Genomic DNA, 21,742 nt, shown 5'->3' on the forward strand with positions numbered 1-21,742 from the left:
TGACCAATCCACCTAACCTGCACATCTTTGGACTGTGGGAGGAAACCGAAGCACCCGGTGGAAACCCACGCACACACGGGGAGAACGTGCAGAGTCCGCACAGACAGTGACCGAAGCCGGGAATCGAACCTGAGACCCTGGAGCTGTGAAGCAATTGTGCTAACCAGTATGCTGCCGTGCTGCCCAGTCAATAATAATGAGATCTTTATTGTCACAAGTAGGCTTACATTACAATAATAACCACTATGCTGCCGTGCTGCCCAGTCAATAGTAGTGATATCTTTATTGTCACAAATAGGCTTACATTAACACTGTAATGAAGTTCCTGTGAAAATCCCCTCGGTGCCACATTCTGGCACCTGTTTGGGTACACTGAGGGATAATTCAGACTGTCCAAATTACCTAACAAGTACGTCTTTTGGGACTTGTGGGAGGAAACCGGAGCATCGAGAGGAAACCTGCGCAGACACGGGGAGAACATGCAGACTCCACATGGACAGTGACCCAAGCTGGGAATTGAACCTGGGACGCTGGTGCTGTGGAGCAACAGTGCTAACCACTGTGCCACTCTGTTCTATAGAGCAGATTTCCAGCTCGTCCAATCTTTCCTCATTCTTACAAATTCTAAGTTCTGGTGTCATTGTTGTGTATTTGTTGAAACTATTTTTCTGGAGTTTCGACTGACCTTTCGCCAAAGTAATAGCAGAAAATCCAAAGAATTCCCGTGGAAATTTCTGGCCATATATGTCGGATTTAAAGGCTGCGCAGTCAGAGGTCATAATAAATATTGAAAATTGTTGTTGAGCTTCTGACAGAGGAAACTTATCGCTGGTAAAATGTCATGCACTTTCCATTTGCGGGGAAGTCTGGAACCAGAGGTCATAAATATAAGAGAATCGAAAATAAATTCTGTGAAAAATTCAGGAGAAATCTTTTCATTCAGAGAGTGGCTAGAGTGTGGAACCTGCTACCCCATGGAAGCAAATAACTGAGATGCCTTTGAACGAAAGTCAGATAGTTACATGTGGAGAAAATCTGAGAAGTATATGCAGGATCGGATGAGATGAAATTAGATTGAATGAGGCTCATTTCGAGCATTAAACAACCTTCATAAACCTGTTAAACTAAGTGCAAACTGTCGGTAAACAGTTCTGTAAATAGCTATTGACACTCTTTCTTCAGGATTCCTTGAAACTTCTGTCAAAGATACATGGAGGAATAGGAGCACCACCTTGCCTCCATCCCCCGACCACTGCACAAATTCTACCTCATTCATATATGTCTACATTTCAAAAAGGTCATGGTAATCGAGCACTGTTGGACAATTATTTTAGCGGGAAGCAAGTCATTCCCAAAATGTACAGTTGTGCTGGTCAGAAGATTATTGGCCAAAACCTCAGATTTTATAACGATTAATTCAAATGGATGATAAAGTTGACCACGATTGTGAGACCAAGACCAGGGAATCAGCCTGAAAGTGCAACCGCACATTTTGGGGTTGGCATTTTGAGAAGGAAGTATTCAGTTCCAATTTCAAGTCATAGCAATCAATTGTGCCACTGTCTTTTAAACAGGAGACATTATTATATGCATGAGAATTCAATTTCTGCAATGTGCTTCATGAGATTTATGAAGGAGCAGCTTCAATCTTTCTGGGAACTTGTAACAAATTTCTGTCTTACATCATTACAGCACTCACTTTTTCGAGTCATTATTCCTCTTGTACATTTAAAACAAATAAAGGAATACTTCACGTATCCATGCTATTGATGCGTGTTGTCATTTGAGGCTATTATATAGAGGAGGCAAAGGGCAATGGTCATTTGCAGATTTAGCATTTACTGTGGGAAGTTACCAGTGTGTAAAATGGTAAGGGCCTAAATATTTCTGCTTTACTTTGAGATAAGCAGCTTATGGTCTAAGACTTTGCCAGTTATATTTCTAATGCATTGAACACAATTGTTTCATAACCTAAAAGGAAATTATGAAAGTGACTGTGGTATATGTGGCTTACTCATTCACAAAATGCCTGGACTGTAAACTGATGAATTTGTATTCTATGCACCACCATGTCCTAAACCTGAAATACATGCATGAGTCCCAACAAATAAAATTGTATTTTTTTACTCTCTAATTTCTCCAAAGCTGGAAAACTGGTGAGTCCAAAGCCTGACCTGTTGTTCTCTTGAACTATTAATGGCACTATGTTAGCAATCAGTAAGCAGGACAAGTGACATAAAAAATAGACGCCATCCAACAAAAATATAGCATTTATTGTTCTGGTGACTTATAATATCAACAAGATTGACACTGTTGCAGGCAACAACTGAGAAAAGGTTCCATTCTACCATGTTCAGACTCCAATGTGGTGCTGTGGTATGATGCCACAGTATTCTCCTTTTCCCTCCATGTATTTTTGGCTGTTGTCAGTGCGAACCATTGATGGCATATTAAACTTGTATACGGCACTGGTTTGGTCTCGAGCTGAGTGCTGCATCCAGTCCAGTGCATCGTGTTTATGGAAAGATGTGCAGGCATTAGAGAGAGCACAGAAAGATTCACGATAATGGTTCCAGGGATGAGGAACTTCAATTGAGTAGATAGATTGGTGAAACTCACATTGCTTTCCTCAGAGAAAAGAAGGTTGAGAGAGGATTAGGTAGAGGTATTCAAAAATCATGAGGAGCCTGGGCAGAGTAGATAGGGGGAAATTGTTGGCGCTGGTGAAAGGATTGCGAAAGAGAGGGCACAGATTTAAGGTAATTGGCAAAAGAAGGAATGGAGACATGAGGAGACGCTTTTTCACAGCAGGGAGTGGTTAAGATTTGGAATGTGCTGCCTGTGAGTATGGGTTGGGGGGGGGGGGCAGGTTCTATCGGGGCATTCAAAATCGAACTGGATTATTGTCTGTAAAGGAATAAAGTGCAGGATTACAGGGAGATCAACCTAACCTTAACATTGGCAGCTTGGCTCTTGGCACAGGCTACTGCTACACCAAGCACAATGTTGCACTGGGTTCATTGCTCAATTGAAGAGCTAGTGCTGACATGACAGGCCGAACGGCCTCCTTCTGTGCGGCAACAATTCTGTGACCCTGCATCACAATGACACTCCTTTAAAGCCAGACCCTGGAGCAATTGTTTGTCAGCATAATGTAGCTAATCAATTCATTATTATTGATGATGTCTTGCCATTTTATTTTCGCACAGCCTACGAAAGCAGAGGCCATTGAAATTTTCTAACAATGTCCATTGCACTGATAACTAGTAATTGCTGTGTACAAATACATCCAGATGCCAGTTAATCCAAAGCTTTTGCCGCAGTTAACACAGTGAAAAATGTGAGCAACTCTTTGTCTTGCCCACAGGACTACATGGAAAAGATTCAAGCACCAGTCATGGCTATCGTAGTGGAGGACCAGACTTGCATAACTTCATCTCTTCAGGATTTGTGACACTGGGACGAGGACATCTCAAGGGTACAGTAGAAACCACTTCTTTGCAAAAAGTGCTTCATGCTTATAACCTGCCGTCCACATTCCCGCATGATGCAATGTTTGTGTGCCCATTAGAAGGAAAGGGGATTTTAGTGTAGGTTGGCAAAAGCACAGCACAATTAAAGTGATTATATGAACACACATGCAATAATAAATCTATTTCAGCTTCTTGTGTTGTGGTTACAAAACATAGTATTCATTCAATCGGAATCTGGGCTTTGCATCAATAAGCCCGTCCAAATGGAAGACAAATGTTCTGCAAGAGTGCAGCCATGTTGTGGTAATTCAGCTGCTTGTTTGTATTAAAAATGACATGTTGATGCAAAAAAAAATGTATTACTGTGTTGCACTGTGAGACAATAAATATATTTGTTCATAATTTACAAAGAGAAAGGTTTCCGGGTTGTGACGATGCTGTCAAGAAAGAAGTGCAGGCACAGACCAAGCATTTCCCAATTTGATGGTGGCCATTGTTGCGCGTTTCCTAGACATTGGGAACTGATGTTAAAAAAAACAGGAGGGCGGAAATCTTTTTTTTTTAAAAGGGAAATTCATGCACGCTCCTCTATGCATTGTAACAATTGGGTTTGGATGTTGGTATCTCCAACTGTGCTTTCGTATGTTTCCAAAGTATAGTTGTTCTGTGAATCCCTGTATCTGATCGCCCCAGTGATTCTCGGGGCAGAATATGTCATCCTCTGCCCTTTCCCACCCCAGTACTCATGCCCAGCAATATTTCATGCCCTGCCTGTCCTGGAGATTCCCAGCGCTGCATGTCTAAGCTTGTGAGCTTGAGATTCCCACTCCCTTGTGATACCTAGACTTTATGCTCGTAAACCTGGACATAGCTTTGCAGGATATATGGAGAAACATAAATGTCAATACTTGCACTGAAGCAAAAATGTAAAATGGTAAGCAAGAGCTTAATTAGCATTTGCAATTGATTTGGCTCCAAGTAAGGTTGTTTAATTTTCTTTTGCTACCACACATTATCTCTTCTGTAAGTTCGCAAATTCATATATTTATACATAAATAAAATATTTAAAGACAAATCCACAGATATATGTCTATATCCAAATGGTTCCGTATGTAATTTATCCATTTACCATTTACAAGTGGTGTGTTTCTTCAGGTGGACTAAGGTTTCAGCACATTGCAGTTTCTACATTTATTGAACTCTTGTAGGCAGATACCATGACAAACAATCTGTGTTTGGTTGCTGCCAGTGAATCTTTGTTTTGCTCTGCGAGTCACCATATTACAGACAAACATATTATTCCCAATAGAGTGTTTTTATGAGCTGTTTAAGTGCCTCTTAGAGGGCTGTGATTTGCTTGATTAATTGTGGGGACAATGAACGGACAATCAATTAAAGGCAGGAACCAAGGTTTCCATTTTACTTTTGCCACTTGCACCATTAATCCTTTACCTTATCTGCTCTAATACTGCTTTAGTCTTCTCCTGCAAAACACTGGGCATTATTGTGTGGAGATTTGACTGGGTTTTAGATTTTTCAACAGCCCATCTTACAGATTCAATAAACTGAAAAACAGAGTGATTTGAAAAAAAAACATCTGATCAAGGTTTAGATTGCTGCACTGTCACATTGATTTGCTTGCAAGCCAATGCTTATTAGTTTTTATTAGGCAGCTTCACAAAAGCACGATGGACTAAAAAAAAACCTCATAAGCATAATTCCTCCAGTTCCAATAAAGAATTATTAGGAATTATTAGGAACATCAGAGTGAAGAAGGAAAAAAAGCATTTTGTTATCTGTGCAGTGGATCAAAGATGGTTGTTCTGCCAGCCTGACTAGAAATTAGCATTACACAATTGGCATTCTAACTAAGGGAAAGACAGCAAGGATCAACGTACACAGGGATTTTGAAAATCTATGTTCGATGATATGTAGTAAAATAAAAGATGATGCAAGCAACAAATGATGAGGTTTTTGCTGGGAATATGAAAACACTGATGGAAGTAGACTTGTTTCTGTCTATATTACACTGATACAACGGCAAAAGTTCGTAATGTTATTTTTATTAATTGCCCGTTAAAGATGTTTCCTCTATGTCACAGAATATAGTCTCTTAACTGAAAATCAGTCGAAAAGTTTGCAAATGGCTGTTTTATAATGTTCTTCCATAAGTAAATCAGCCATCGGTCAGAAACTCTGGGCTGGATTCTCCAATACTCCAGCCACATGTTTCTTGTCGGCGCACCATTTGCTGGCGGCGGGATTCTATATACCTGCCGCTTATCAATAGGATAAGCCACCTCACATCATCAGGAAACCTGCGGGGTGGGTGTGCGCTGCCAGTGGGTAAAGTGAATCGCAACGGCCAGAGAAGTCCAACCTCTGAAGCATCAGAGAACTTTATCAAAGCGCAATCATTTTTCCAGCAGCAGGGGCCAAATTCCTGTGGCCTGTAGGTGCCAGTAATGGATATATTTGTCTCTACCTTATGCTCCTTTGGATCCTGACAGGCTTATGTCAGTGCTACACACACTTCATCTGCCCTGAGAGAGTATTTACGCCTGTTCCATCAAGTTACAACTTCCACACTATGGGCTAATACCCTTTTAGCAGCCAAGTTGGGGTCCGTTTGAACTCAGTGCTGAGTTCAAACGGCTATTCTGGCTTTGGGTTTCCGTCCTGTATGAATTATGTCGCACTCCTACCAGCAAATATTGGATTGGTTGGAAATGGGGACAGAGCATCCTTAATCAGATCCCGTCACTATTTCTGAAGACCCCTGGAATCTTCCAAATTCCATGAAAATCTGGCCCCACAATCTCTCAGAGGGATTATGTTTTATTTGACCACTAATACACGGATTAAATGTGTAACACAACTTGACTTATCCTGGAGTCCTACTGGTTGAAGCCAACATTCATTCAAAATCTGTTGGAATTTTTAAGATGCTTTCTCTTGCCAGCTGCAGTAAGAGAAAACCCAGATAGTGTTTAATTCTCAATGTATTTTGTCCACATTTCTTTTCCGAGTTCGACATACACATCTGCATGATTTGTTCTTTTAAATGTGCCAACCTCGTTGTTCATCATTGGTTCAAAGGGTTTTGAAGTTGCTTCATCATGCATTTCACCTCTTGCTGCCTGGTGGTGTCTTATCTCAAGCTCGACCACTCCATCCTGCTGATCGCATAGCAACCCAGTATTTGTCCTTGGTTACCAGGCTGCTCTTGTCTGACAGATAATGTTTTCTTATATTCCTGCTCCTCAGCTTGTCTTTCAAAATGGTTCAACCATCATTAAGTTTCTTCATGTTGTTAGGCTGAAAGCAGACATTCCTCTCAAGGCAGAGGCGAGTAATTTGTACCCCTGGGGGAGGCGGGGGGGGCGTGGCAGAATGAAAGTCCAGTGATTAAAGTATGTGGATATGTGGATATTCCATTGCTGGGATCAAGAAATGACAAGAATATTTATCACAAGTAGTGACAACTTCATAAGGCTTTCATTATCATTTTTCGTCAAAGATCAGTATGAAGTTAATCACTGGTTTATGCCTCATAGTGAATGATGCTTAGATTTGCATCGCCAAACTTTCTCATATGAACCAGTGTGATGATACTATTATTTGCGCTACCAATCTATCATCAGGGTCCACTCAAGCTACTGAGCAAACAAACTCATACTTCCTTGCCAAAGGTGAGGTCAGGCAACAGAGCCATCAACTAACAATTGTTTTTTAACCTTTAGAGTTACAGGTAGCAGTAATTAAAGTTATAGATTACATCAGAAATTATCAGCAGATAGGCCTAATCAGAAGATCTAGATCCAGCTGTAACATCCCTACGTCTGGGTCAGAAGCTTTGGGTTCAAGTACCAGTAAGGGAATTGGTGGCCACGAAAAGTTGCGCATTATAAAAATCAAGATGTTGCTCGACTGGAAGCCACTATAAGTGAACGAGCCAAACAGGTTGATCGTCTGCCTGCAAATCCTTCCAATAGGAGGTGTGGGCAGGAGAGTTTCCTCATCAGCCATACTGTAGTACTTTACTCAGCATAATCATGGACCAATCCAATGGAGGCCCATGGTCACCGTTACCTTCTTGGGGCATGGTACTTAGAGGTGGAGGATTATCGATAAGGTATCAAAGTTACGTCACTGACATTCAGCATCAACTACTCATTGCTTATGAACTCACAGAAGAGAGCAATGTCCAAGATTGACATAATTTGGCAGAATTTTTGGGGACGTTTTGGTATAAGTGGCTTTGATTTGTTTATTGAAAGAAAATTAGCTTGTAACAAATTTCCACCAGTTATATGCTGAAATGTGCGAACATTTGAATTTCTTCAATCTTTGAGCTAATCCCTAAACATGTCTGCTGAAATCCCCTGCCGGATATTTGCACAGCCCCGTTCCTATACAAAAGATCAGCTCACACCAGTTTCCTACATTGACGTGGGTAATGGGCTGACGTAGACTTACACCCAAAAGCTTTGGCCCAGCACAGCTGAAAATCACCTGGTACCAGTGTAACAGGTTCTTGGAGTTTGACAACAATCTGGTTCACAATGGTACCTTTTTAACTTTCTTCACTGAAACAGACATTTTAATTCATCCAAGTGCGGTCAATCCCAGTGCAGCCGAAACACTCTTGCACTCCTTCCTCCATCAGCCAACAAGTTAGATTTATATAGTGCTTTTAATGCAATAAAATATCTCAAAGGGCTTCAAAGGGGTGTTGTAAAGCAAAAATAGACACCAAGACACAGAAGACGATATTAGGTTGACGAGGTAGGTTTCAAGGAGCGCCTTAAAGGAAAGCAGAGAGGTAGAGAGTTGAAGCTTTAGGGGGGCCATTCCAGATCGTAGGGCCCAGGCAACTGAAGGCATGGCCAACAGTGGTGAAGCAATAAAAATTTGAGTTGCTTGAAGATGCCAGTATCAAATAAGCTCAGGTACCTTGAAAGGTTGTGGAATTCAAGGTGATTATAGAGAGGGACAAGGCCATGGAGGGAGTTGAAAACAAGCATGCTCATTATAAAAATCAAGATGTTGCTCGACTGGGAGCTACTATAGGTCAACGAGCACAGGGGTGACTGATAGACAACTTTGGGTGTGGACTAAGATAAGGAGGAGAGTTTAGATAACCTCAGGTTAACAGAGTCAAACGTAGGAGGCCAGCCAGGCATGCACTACAATAGTCAAGTCGAAAGATAACAAAGTTATGAATGTGGGTTTCAGCAGCAGGTGCGTGCAGGCAGGGACAAAGTCAGGAAATGTTACAGGGGGTGAAATAGAATAGAATCAACAAGCAGCTGGTGTGGTCTCCACAATAGGCACCCCCAACAACACCTTTATACGATACTAGACAATATGGGTGAGATTCTTTGGCTTCTCTGTGGTGGCCCCACCACTATCAATGGGATTTATCATTGAATCCACTCTACATCACCGGCAAACCCGCAGGGAGGGTGCACCATTGGCAGAACCGGAGGATCCCGCTGCTGTGAACAGTCAGAGGATCTTGTTCGATATTCCTACACTTTCTGCTACAAGGTTTTACAAAAATAAATAAATAAAAACTAGGGACTGGAGACTGAAAAGTTAACATCAATAAAGTATCTTATACATCCTTAATACTGAAGAAATCCCCTCAATATTATTGAAGAAACTAAGTGCATTTTCTCTGTCAGTCACCTCAGACAGCCACTTTGGGATGTCTGCATTTCTAAATCAATAAATATAAGAGGTTGCTTATTTACTCCCTAGATTCTCAGTTCTTTGTTCATAAGGGATTCACACAAGGGCAGGATATCTTCATATTTCCCTTAATGAGCAACTTCTGGAACCAATTGCTTGCCTTCTAATCCTTGTTGAGGAATGTTGTATTACCTCTGCCACTGAAAGTGGGCAGAGGTTTACACCCCTTTGTTGGCCTGTTTCCAAACAATGGGTGGGATTCTCCAGCCTCCCAGCCGCGTGAGGCGGGAGGCGGCGTGCTGTTCTCTGTCAATGGGAATTCCCATTGAAGACACCCCATATTGCCGGGAAACCCGTGGGCAGGTGTGTGCTGCCGGTGGGATCAGCAGATTCCACCATCAGCAAACAGCTGAAGAAATACAGCCAATATATCTCAAATACAAATCAATGGATTTCAATTAAACTTGGTATGTAGACAGGGTATAACCCAAGGAAGAAGCCATTAGTTTTTTTTGTCAAAATGTGAGCAGAGTTTTCAAAGCAGGTTGTTGGGTGTGGATTGGTCTGGAGCCTCCTCAATAAGATGATCAGCCAGGATCATAATCAATGGCGGAGCAGGCTCCAAGGGTCTGATGCTCTTAATAAAACTATTTATTTTTTCAGCTTTGTAGTTACAGAACTTAAACTACGTAAGGAATAAACTCATAAATGTAATAACGGTGAGTTAATACAGTGCAGTGTAGATGTGCGCTCTACTAATGCCCTTTTCACTTGTTTTCATTGTTAATTAGCATTAGCTCTTTCTTTTCCCACCATTTAGTCAGACTATTGACCCAACTTTAAGGGCACATTTAAGACAATTCATGGGGCATATTTCCTATTACTTGGCAATGGGAGCACAAGCATATCTAAAACAGTTAAATTTAGCAAAAGCACCAAACATTACACATATATAGTTTTGGTGGGGTTAGAAAAAGAGTTTTAGAACTGAAGCATAATTTAGTGTGCAACGAAAATAAACCTGGGCTATAATGGTAGCAAAGAGCTGGACTGAATCTAAATCTGAGTGATTGGGGTCTCATCAGTAACTGAAATAGTGGAAGATATATAGCCTGCTTATTCATAAAAACCTAGAAATTAGGAGCAGGAGTAGACCATTTGGCCCTTGGAGCCTGTTCTGCCATTCAACATGGTCATAGCTGATCATTCAACTCAGTAACCTGTTCCTACTCCCCCCCCCCCCCCCCCCCCCCCCCACAAATATCCGTTGATCTTGTTAGCCCCAAGAGCTACATCTAAATCCTTCTTGAAAACATACAAGGTTTTGGCCTCAACTGCTTTTTGTGGAAGATCATTCCACAGGGTCACCATCCTCTGGGTGAAGAAGGTTCACCTCATCTCAGTCCTAAATGGTTTATCCCGCATCCTCGGAGTGTGACCCCTGGTTTTGGACTCCCCCATCATCGGGAACATCCTTCCTGTATCTACCCTGGTAGGTCCTGTTAGAACTTTATAGACTTCTTGGGGATCCCCCTTCATCCTTATGAACTCCAGAGAATGTAATCCTAACCGACTCAATTTCTCCTCATACGTCAGTCCCGTCATCCCAGGAATCAGTCTGCTCAACCTTTGCTGAACTCCCTCCAAAGCAGGAACATCCTTCCTCAGGCCAGGAGACCAAAACTGGGCACAATATTCCAGATATTTGCCTGTTGTATTATATTGAACGCTTTTGACGTCCTGCCAATGGGAACATAGATAATCGCCACAGTTTAAAGTATTTTGGTGAAGGAAAATGACTCCCAATGCTCTCCATTGTGCAGCTTTAATGGGATTTGCAATGTCTGTGGGCTCATCTCCCCATCATTGTAAACTGAGCTGAAAATCTGGACACTTTCTTTCAAAACTATGCCCACATGATCTCAAGAAAATTAATGTCCTCATATTGCCATCTCCCTTATGCCCTGATGAGTCCAATTCAATAAAAACTGCTAAATCAGTGTCGGGGTTGGCGGAAGGCTGACAGCTATGCTTTTCATCACTGCCCCAGAAACCTTCAGGCCAGTGAAACCAGCCGTCTGAAACAATGCCTCAAAACTCTCAGACCGTGATTCCAAAAACACAGCTCTGAGTACAAAATTATTGAATTCTCTGTCCTTCTTCCCATAATTACAGTAATGTGTTAAATCATTCATAAATGGTGTCATTAAACTCTCTTGTAACATCATTAACGCTTTTAATTAGTTAACATTAGCAATACAAACAAATCTGTTGCCTAGCAGTTCACTAATCCTTGCATGGAGGTGTTCAAGACTTGGGGCCCAATCCGCCATTATTCGTCGGTTTTCAACCCAATGGTCTTCAAACCTGATCAACATTGTTACTAAAGTCAGCTGATATCTTATATGGAGAAGCTCAACTTCACCATCTGTTTAATATCTCGATGCAGAAAATCAGTGGCCTGATTAATCTCGCAAACTACTCGTCAGCAGAGTTGGCAGCAGAGATTCTGTTCTCTGTTTAGCATACTCACCCATCTTTCAACTTAAGCTTTACATTTTCTGGTATTTTGTGGAAATTTCCTGGCTGCAAATTACCCAGGTTTAAGTTTTATTTTGCTTCTGCCTCCAATTTTAGTGCAACTCCAACTGCAGCACTCCAAGAGATTGTGGGATCAATGACCGGTCGTAGAATCCCTCACATGCAGAAGGAGGCCATTTGGCACATCAGGTCTGCATCAACCCTCCGAAAGAGAACCCTACCTAGGCCCACACCCTTACCTTATCTCTGCAACCCAGCAACCCCACCCAACGTTTTGGACACTTTGGTGTCCAGTGTGAGCTCTTATAGCTGTTCTCAGCAGAGTGGTCAGAGGTGTGCTTAAAATAGGCCACAAAACCTCAGGGGCCAAGATAAGATGTGGGGCAGCGATTGGGAGAGCGTGGGGAGGGGGGGGGGGGGGGGGGGGGGGGGGGGGTGGACGGACAGAAAAGATACAAGCTAATATTTCTGTTCAGCAGATAATCATCTATATGTTAATAGATACACAGATGTGTGAAATAGGGTGTGGCTGGTCAATTTTGATGCCCCGTGCAATAACGTACACCGTCAACACTCCCGCATACAGATTGGATGGACCACCAATGTGTAGTTGGCAGCCATGCAACTGCATTCCAGCATGAATAAACATTTTCAGAAGAAATGGGAACAGTTCCAGGGGGCAGTGACGGGCATGTCCCTCTCCCCCCAGGGGCTATCTTTACCTTAGTGTTCCTGGCAGGTTCCCTTAACTGCTTCAAGTTTTTAAAAACCTTTTGAAAACAGTATGAATATTCAATGAGAGGAAGCTCTTCAATTATCAGGGCAGGAACATCATTACGTTACTGGCGAGGTGTGTCACAAATCAGGGAACAGGATCTTGCTGGTGAGAATCATGTTTCCCGGTTCTCATAAGATTTTGGGCTGGACACACACCCTGGTAAAAGGTGCCTCGACACATTAAATTTTTCTTGCTATTGGGGGGACAGTAGGTGGGTGGTGGGAGGGGAGAAGTTGGGGACGTGGATATGTGTTCGAGTGGGCGTGCTGACTCCTGACGCACAGCATCGGCAGCCACCAAGGCATACTTGACAGTTAAATAGACCTTATGTGTCCTTCAAGAGCACCTACATCTACCCCATCAATTTGTGATTCCCACATTGTGGATTAAGGCTCTTGCAATAGCCTGAATCGGGCCTGTTTGAACTTGGCGCTGTGTTCCAGGGGCCCTGCAGGATTTGGGTTTTGCTCCTGTGTTAACCACACCATACCCCAGTTCCCCTAAAATTTGAATCTGTCAAAAATGAGGGCACAATCTCTGTATCTGGATGTCTTCAGCAGGCTGTGAAATCCTCCAAAGCACAACATTCAGCAAGCAAATAAATGACTTCCAGCGAGAGAACAAACTAATGCCTGTTGCCCATTTGCTGGAAGAGATTTAGAAAGCTCCACAAAAGAGATACACAATGCCTGCGTGTAGTGGCAGGATGAGGACTTTGTTGTGTTAGGTTTCCAATTGCCACTATATTGTTCATACATCGATGCTACTGATCGTTTTAGAGATAGAAGTGGAAAAGTCTGGAAATATTAGCTCACCTTCTTGGAACGTGAAAACATGCAAGGAGAGATATATAAAAGATAAAAATAAAATCTACCTTCAATGTGATCATTCTTTAAAAGTAGATTTTTCTTTTAATAATAACTGATCCTAAAGTGTGTCTCTTTATACTTGTATAAGCAAAGAGCAACATAAAACCTGGATAGAACGCCAAACACAAATATATACATTGGAATTATAAGCCACTGCAGCGAGGTATCACCTTTTGCCTTTCTCTGCTCACCCCCTTCTGAACATCCAATGGTGCAGCTTTTATAATCAGTTTCCCCTGCACCCCCCATCACTCCAGCTCTCTTCTCCAAGAAGACGCAAGCAGTTCACACTTGGAGACAATGGCAGAAGCAGCTCTGTTTACAGTGGTCAGGCTGCTAGTCTCCAAAGCCCCACAAAGGTGTTAAGAATGTCGGGAGGATCAGCCCCAAAACCACCTTTCCACAGCTCAGCCCTTGAGTTCACAGTACTTCACCGGAATTAAAATTCTTCTGCTAACAATTCAGCATTGCTTAAAATCTTTGAACAAATTGAAAAGTGGGGAAGTGACTCTGTTATTGTTTAATGTGGGAAATGTTGGATCTGTGGCTGGATGTTTCTGCATACATGCTAACCGACACTAAGATTTTCAGACATCAGTCATATTTTTCACTCACCCAGATCCATAGATAGCAAACAGCAAAGTGGGACTAGTCAAATTTAGACTGTGAAATGTTTAAAGATTACATTTATAAGTGAATTCATTTTTTTCAATAAATAAAATGTGCCTTTCCTTTTAATGGTGTTTTAATGTCCGAAACAATCACGACAGACAAAATGGGTTGATTGATTTTTGGTATTTGATTTTACGATGGTGCAATTATGGGTCACTGTATGGTGTGGTGTTACAAATAAGAGGTGTATTCTTATGTTTTTGGGATGTGTCTTTAATTGAGGTTAAAATGAAGAGGGTCATGTGATCTATTCTGACATATGTATAACAACAGGCCTGGGCAGCTATTAAAGATTTAAAAAAGGCCTAGGTTATTTTTCTGGAAAGAAGGCGCAAGCAGTTCACACTTGGAGATAATGGCACAAGCAGCTCTGTTTACAGTGGTCAGGCTGCTAGTCTCCAAAGTCCCACAAAGGTGTTAAGAATGTTGGGTTGTAAACAGTTATGTTTTAAATTGTCCATTTACATCCAAGATAAAAGAGGATTGGGATTTCGAGTATAGGGAATCAGTATTTATACCCGGATGTGAGACCCATGTGAATCACATTGCCATGGAGACAACACCAATAGAGGAAGGTTTCTAAAATATCCTAAACACACCCAGAAGTTAGTCTGCTAGTATCAGGGAGACACTGTAAAGCTAGGGGGTGAAAGTCTTTGTGGGCCACCATACAGGAATGTGGGTGGGAGCTTCTGTTTGAATTGAAAAGACCGAATTAGTGAGGATTTGAATCAAGACTGGAAGATTCGGCTAGCTTGCGCCAGAGTGAGAATTTCCAGGAAAAGTCTCTTACCATGACAGACAATTCTGAGTTAAAAGTTACCAGGCTGGGAAAGGAAAAGAACAGAAGTCAACCCTCAGGAGCTTAGAATAAATTTGGACACGGTCCAGGAGATTTGAATGATTACTTAAAGGATTATGTAAAGGACACGTGTAAAGTGGACTATTCAATTATGTTAAAAACAAAAGGGGAATGTTCTGTTTGGTGATTTGAAATATAAGTATATAAGTTGCCTATTAAAGTAGTGTTTAGCCATCAGTGCTTTTAGTCTGTTTGTTACAGTAAAATCCTAAAACATGAAATTTTGTCATGTCATCCTTTCAGCTATGAACTGGAGGTTCAAATTTATTTTCAAAAGTGAACAGTCTTTACACAGGTGGTAACAGTGGTCAAATGTGGCCATCCTCCCTCCCCCCCGCTCCCTGAGACTTCTCAGTCGATGAATTTTTAAACTAAGAAAGGCCCGGTGCACACAAAAAGAGAAAATATGGTTAGACTCTGTTGAAACATTAAACCCTGCAGATTTTGTTATGTGTCTTCGCAACTAACTCAGCAGCAACATAGATTGGGAACCAGGGCCAGCCGTCTACCCACCTCAATGTGTGACCAGAATTGGGGAGATTGTCATATCTGTGTCCTTAAGATATTTGGAGGAGGCCCAGGAAATTGTTGTAGGAGTTCCTCAGGGAAACTTCCTCGCCAATGTGCCCCACTAATTTTTTTTGATAGTGTGTGGCCTGTTCCTTATTGTACAAGGTACCTTTCACAGTTTCTTAAAGCGGACAGCTTGTGAGTGACCTATGCAGTACCTTCTGAATTGTTGCATGCATGTGCAGTTAACAGTGAACATGAGACCTTGGCTCAACCACTTATAGCTGCTTCATCAAGGAGCAACCCTCCATCATAAAGTCAAGAATGGGGCTGTTCATTTAAAATATCAGTGTTCAGCATCATTCAAAACTTCTGATCACAAGACACCTATGTCAACCACAGAAGGATTTGGACAGCATTCTGTCTTTGTTAAAAAAAATTGTAGGCAGCTGGCCAAAGATGTGCAGGTTAGGTGGATTGGCCATTCTAAATTGCCCCTAAGTGTCCAAAAGATCAGGTTGTTTTACTGGGTTACGGAGATAAGGTGGAAGCATGGTCTTAAGTAGGGTGCTCTTGCTAAGGGCTGGTACAGAATCTATGGGCCGAATGGCCTCTTTCTGCACTGTAAATTCTATGATTCTTTCATACCATAGACGTGCTCAATAATGACATTTTGAACAGCATTGGGTCCAATCATTTACTCTGCTCTACTACCACACCACCACTGACGAATCCCCAGTCGTTAACACCCTGGGGAGTTACCATGTCAATTATGTAGCTGCGGGAACAGGGCAGAGGCTGTGTACTCTGTTATGAATCATTCAATTTCTTGTTCCTCAAAGGCTCTTCATATCTACAGAGCTCAAGTCAGGAGTTTGATGTAATCTTCAGTACTTGCCTAGATGAGTGCCGCTGCAACACTGAAGGAGGTTAAAAACATCCAGTGCAGAGCAGCCTACCTGCTTGACATCTCTGCCAATGGACTGAACGTCTCCTCCCTCCATTGCCAATGATTTACTGAATGCAGTGCAGCCATTCATCAAGGCCATTATAACAGCACCATCCCAGCTGATAACTTCTACCTTAATATAAGAACAGCAAAATCACATGGACACAAATCACTTCCAAATTACCCTCCAGGTGATTTTATATCAGATTTGGAGATCCATATATCCCTGTTCCTTCATCGTTGCTGATTGGAAATCTTGGAATTCCTGACTCAACATCACAATGGTCACAAAGACTGCAACAAGGTTACCCACCACCCCACCACCTATACTGGGCAACTAGGGCAGGGAACAAAATGCTGCCTTGTGAGCATCACTTACACACAGAGAACATATTTTTTTAAAAACTGAACCTTTAACTCCCATCTCTTACACGGAGAAACAAACTGGACAGGCAGTATTTCATTCTTTACACCTACTGCAGTCTCCTGAATTTTGATTACATTGCAGCGTTAAGTCAAAGCGTGCAAAACTCACTGAACCTGGAATACATATGTCCTGAGAGAGCAGCAGCGCTGACTCCAGCATGACCCGAGAGGAGACTCATAGGAGGCAATAAAAGTTAATGGGGCGGAATATAAATGCAAATCTCAAATCAGTCAAGCAGTCACTGAGCGGCGCAGGCATTGTGATATACGATGGATCACAGATTCAGAGAGACAAATCTAAACCAGTCTATTGGCATTTTGCAGTGGGGTCATCGAGACGAAAGAGGAGGCAGGTGGGAGTGCCAGATGCATTGCCTTCAGCTTTCTGACTGGAATGCGGCATTTTTTTCTTTTTTTACAATCAAAGGCATCGGACTCTGGTAAAAGTCATAAAAGTCATACTGCTGAATGGATTATTATGGGAAGTGGATCAATTGAATTTTAAGTGGAGCACTTCCGTTTCACTGAGCCCGATAGTTGAAAATGCCCACAAGTATTGCACTGTTATTCAAAGCCATCTGTTTGATTGAAACAAATGGGAGCTGGACCCTCATTCATTTCTTGTGTTGTCTGAATGTTGAAATCCTGCTGTCGCTAAACTTCACCACTATCTCAGGCGATCCAGATTTGCTGGAAGCACTGTCAGGACACAGTAATTTATTGAATGCATCATTTATTAAACAATCTTATTGTTACAGTTCTAACACCTCCCTCTCTCCCTGAAGGCTAAAGCAGCGTGCCTAGCATGGAATTGTATTCTGCTGAATTGATTCCCTGAATATGGACTCTCATCTGCTTAAAAAAAACATAATATAAACATAGACAAAATTCTAGTTCTTTGGCAAAATATCATCCTTCAGAGTTACATTAGGTTAGATGAACTGATGGTATATTTATAAAAGGGTGGTGTGTTTGGAGGGGGGGGACAAAAGTCTTCATTATTTTCATTGAACTGTCACATATGATGATGTGTTGGTGCAATTAAACTGACTGCAATCAGAGTCTGAATATTTTGGTTTGCTAAACACCATGAAGGTGACGCCTGTTCGAGTTGCAACGGCCTCTGAGAGAATCAAAAAATGCATCCTACATTCTAATAAATTTATTCCAATGACTTTTAGCTCTTATTGCTGTGGAAACTGTTGCAGGGCACACTTTGCACATATGGTGCTCATATCATTAGGGTTGGATTGTAGAGCCCAGCACCCAGGGAGTGATAGTCTTAATTATTGATTGGGAAATATACATGTTGACGTCAGTTTTTGGTACTGATTCAAAAGCATGTGTTTTCTTTCAGTTTTTATTTTTAGCATGGGAGGCTCAGAGAAAATCAAGGTTTTTAAAACAGTTTTAAACATTACTGAACTACAAGAAAACAATACATGGTTAAGATAAAGGACAACCCACAATTAGTTACATGGTTTGCAGACACCTGGCAAGTGCACATTCACAGCAGTTGTTTTAGCCACCAGATATATTGGTGCACGATTAAATCTAAATATTCCTACTATTTAAGGCCGTGTTTGGTGCATGGAAAGTAGGATTTCACAAAGCCAACAAACCAGCTTCCATCCTACCAACCTATGAAACTTTAACATGCTTGGGACATAGATGCATCTTGATTATTCCATTAAGGAAAAATCTATTGATCTGCAACCAATAGGGATTTGACACAATTACCGCCAACACTAACTACTGTTGCAAAAACCATCCATGACCTCAAGTGTAAACTTCTTATGCTTGTATTTAAATCTGACCTCAACTATATCTATTTTGTTATCCTCCAATTACCTTGACTCTGTCCTTTGTGCATTCTGCCCCCACCTCCTCTCATTGGCAGCCATGCCTTCAGCCATATCGGTGATACATCTGCAATTTCCTTCCTAAAGGCTTCTGCCTCATCATTTGCCACTCCTTTAAGACTGCTTAAAACTCTAATGACAAAATCTTCACCGCTCTTAATTGCTCTTTCTTTGGTTCAGCTATTTTGTAACCTTGATCTTCTGCAAATTATCTTGGGACATATTGGGGCAACACGGTGGCACAGTGGTTGGTGCTGCTGCCTCACAGCGCCAGGGGCCCGAATTCAATTCTGGCCTTGGGGGTCAATGTCTGTGTGAATTTTATATATTCTCCCTGTGTCTGCATGCATTTCTTTTGGGTGCTCTGGTTTCCTCCCACAGTCCAAAGATGTCCAGGTTCGGTGGATTGACCAGGCTAAAAAAATGACCCCTTAGTATCCAGGGATGTGCAGGTTAGGTTATGGAGTTGTAGGGTAGGACGGGGTGACAGGAGAGTGGACATGGATAGAATGCTCATTCAAAGGGTCAGTGCAGACTCGATGGGCTGAATGGCCTTCTTCTGCACTGTACGAATTCTACGATTCTATGATGCTATATAAATACATGTTATTGTGAGCTTGGAGGAGACTTGCATCAAGTACAACCACCAGGGGCAGCACGGTGGCGCAGTGGGTTAGCCCTGCTGCCTCACGGCGCCAAGGTCCCAGGTTCGATCCCGGCTCTGGGCCCCTGTCCGTGTGGAGTTTGCACATTCTCCCCGTGTTTGCGTGGGTTTCGCCCCCACATTCCAAAGATGTGCAGCGTAGGTGGATTGGCCATGCTAAATTGCCCCTTGATTGGAAAAAATTAATTGGCTACTCTAAATTTTTTTTTTTAAAGTACAGCCACCAGCACAGACCTTTCAGGCAGACAGGCCCATATCCATGCTATAAATCCTGTATAATAATTGGAGTCCAATACTCCAGAGAGATTTCTAAGATCAGGGCTAGCATGCAGCCAAGGTTACACTGCTCACTCGCTTTGCTCTTCCATGAGGATTGACCAGAGCACTCATTAAAAAAAATGTTTTAAAATGTTATTCTTTTCACTGTTTGTGGATGTTTCTGGAAAGGCCAGCAACCGGGTGCTCTCGAGATAGGAAAAGTTGAATGGCCCATTTCAAATCAAGGATGGTGTCTGCCAGCAACTTCCTCTGCGTGGCCGTACTGTTAATGCCACACATGAGCCGGTCCATCAACATCTCGGACAGGATGGTCTGAACTTGGAGTTTTCAGTCAGACACTGCCGGCGAGTTAAGAAGTCTGTGACTCACTCACCAGCAGCCCGAATCGCCATATTAAAATGATACCACTGCATAATTACAGAAGGTTTGGGGTCATTGTGTTCCGAAACCAAAGTGACCAGCTCATCAAAGGATTAGGAGTTTGGTGCAGCCGGGTAAGTCAGACTCTTTATGATTTCAAATATCTGGGCCCCGCAGGCGGTCAGGTGGAGGACTTTCTGTCAGTCTTCCCCCAAAATCCTGTTTGCCTGGGAAAATATCTCATGCGCTCCGTATATTGGTTCCAGTCTTCCAGGCCTGCGTCAAAGGCTTCCAACTTTCTGAATTATGGCATCTTAAATTGCTATGAAGTTGCGTCCCACGTTGCGAACTTCCGGCAACCAGGCGGATCTACGAGTGAGTCCAGAGTTTCCTTTAATCCTTGCCGCCAGTTTAGTAACTCAGAGGAAGCTGGCGGTAAATGAACATAGTTTTATTTAACGATTTACAAAGTTCTGCTCAAGGCAGCAACTCGCTCCCAATGCAGTCCTTGCTGGGAGAACTAACCATACCAGACCTTGCTTATGGCCAGCTTTTATCTTAGTTCATAACAAGCCCCAGGTGGCTCACCTTCAGCTCGCAGTCCCTGAGTCCCACAGGGAGATGGTTTCACCTTGGTCCGTATGGGGGTTTTGGCACATGGTAGGAGGATGTCACTGGCAAGGCTAGCATTTGTTGCCAGTCCCTAATTGCTTGGAACAAAATGGCTTGCTAGGTTATTTCAGAGAGCAGTTGCAAGTTAACCATATTGTTGGAGTCACCAGTAGACCAGACCAGATAAGGATGACAGTTTCCTTCCCAGAGTGAACCAGATGGTGTTTTACGAAAATCAATGATAATTTCATGGTCACCATGACTGAGGCTAGCTTCCGATTCCAGATATTAAGATTCCACCAGCTGCATGGTCAGATTTGACCAGTGTCCCAAAAACATTCACCAGGATTCCTGGATTACCGTCCAGTGACGTTACCACAATGCCACCGTTAAGCACACATATAGACAATTCTTACCCTCCTGTATCAATGACTTGGATGAAGGGGCTGATGACACAAAGATAGGTGGGAAAGCCGGTTGTCCAAAGGATATAAAATGTCTAGAGAGGTTTGGATAGGTCAGGCATGTTGGCTAAAGAATTAGCAGATGGGAGATGTGAGAAGATGTGAACATGTCCAGTTTGGCAGGAATAGAAAAGCGGTATAATATTTAAATGGAGAGGCTACAGAACTCTGAGGTAGAGAGGGACCTGGGTGCCCTCTTATACACATCACAAAAAGGTGGCATGCAGAAGTAGGAAGTGACTATGAAGGCAAATGGAATGTTTGTATTTGTTCTTGTGTATCCTTGTTTGAATCGCTCCCAGTAGTGCATTAGCACAGCTACCACTGTAATGTGCAACTATTCTGAATTTCCCCTGCACTAGTCATCTTGACTCCCAATTCTGTGCCAACTATATTCAAGTAACACTGCGCGCTGTGGGCAACTGTTCATTTGGAACTGGATGGAGGCTGCTCAAAATAATATGGACAAGAATGTCATCAGCACTTAAATGTTTCAGCACCAGCTCCAATTATGTAGATACTTGTCAGTTAACAATATGATCTCAAAATATTCAGATTTTTTTCTCTTGCATTTCACCGAAAAGCTTATTCATCCAAATCAATGTTACACGGCCTAAAATGCTTTCGGTTAGATAGGGATGAAGATTAACATGCAAACAAAAAGCAATTAAATCCTGTCAGATTGTGAATTAGAAGGGCTTTGTCAGTTGAATTTTAAAGTGGA

The 21,742-nt window shown here is 42.3% G+C and overlaps 1 protein-coding gene across 9 annotated transcripts in view; it reads left to right on the forward strand.

The window, feature by feature from the left end:
* Positions 1-21,742, forward strand: part of LOC119953745 (protein shisa-6-like) — a 687,534-nt gene that overhangs the window by 163,814 nt on the left and 501,978 nt on the right. For all 9 annotated transcript variants that reach the window (XM_038778327.1, XM_038778325.1, XM_038778324.1 and 6 more), the window contains exon 4: positions 3,368-3,478. In XM_038778327.1, the coding sequence (XP_038634255.1) occupies positions 3,368-3,478 (111 nt within the window). The remainder of the gene's footprint in view (positions 1-3,367; positions 3,479-21,742) is intronic.

The sequence above is a fragment of the Scyliorhinus canicula genome, chromosome 18 (assembly GCF_902713615.1).
Source record: "Scyliorhinus canicula chromosome 18, sScyCan1.1, whole genome shotgun sequence".
Classification (NCBI taxonomy): Eukaryota; Metazoa; Chordata; class Chondrichthyes; order Carcharhiniformes; family Scyliorhinidae; genus Scyliorhinus; species Scyliorhinus canicula.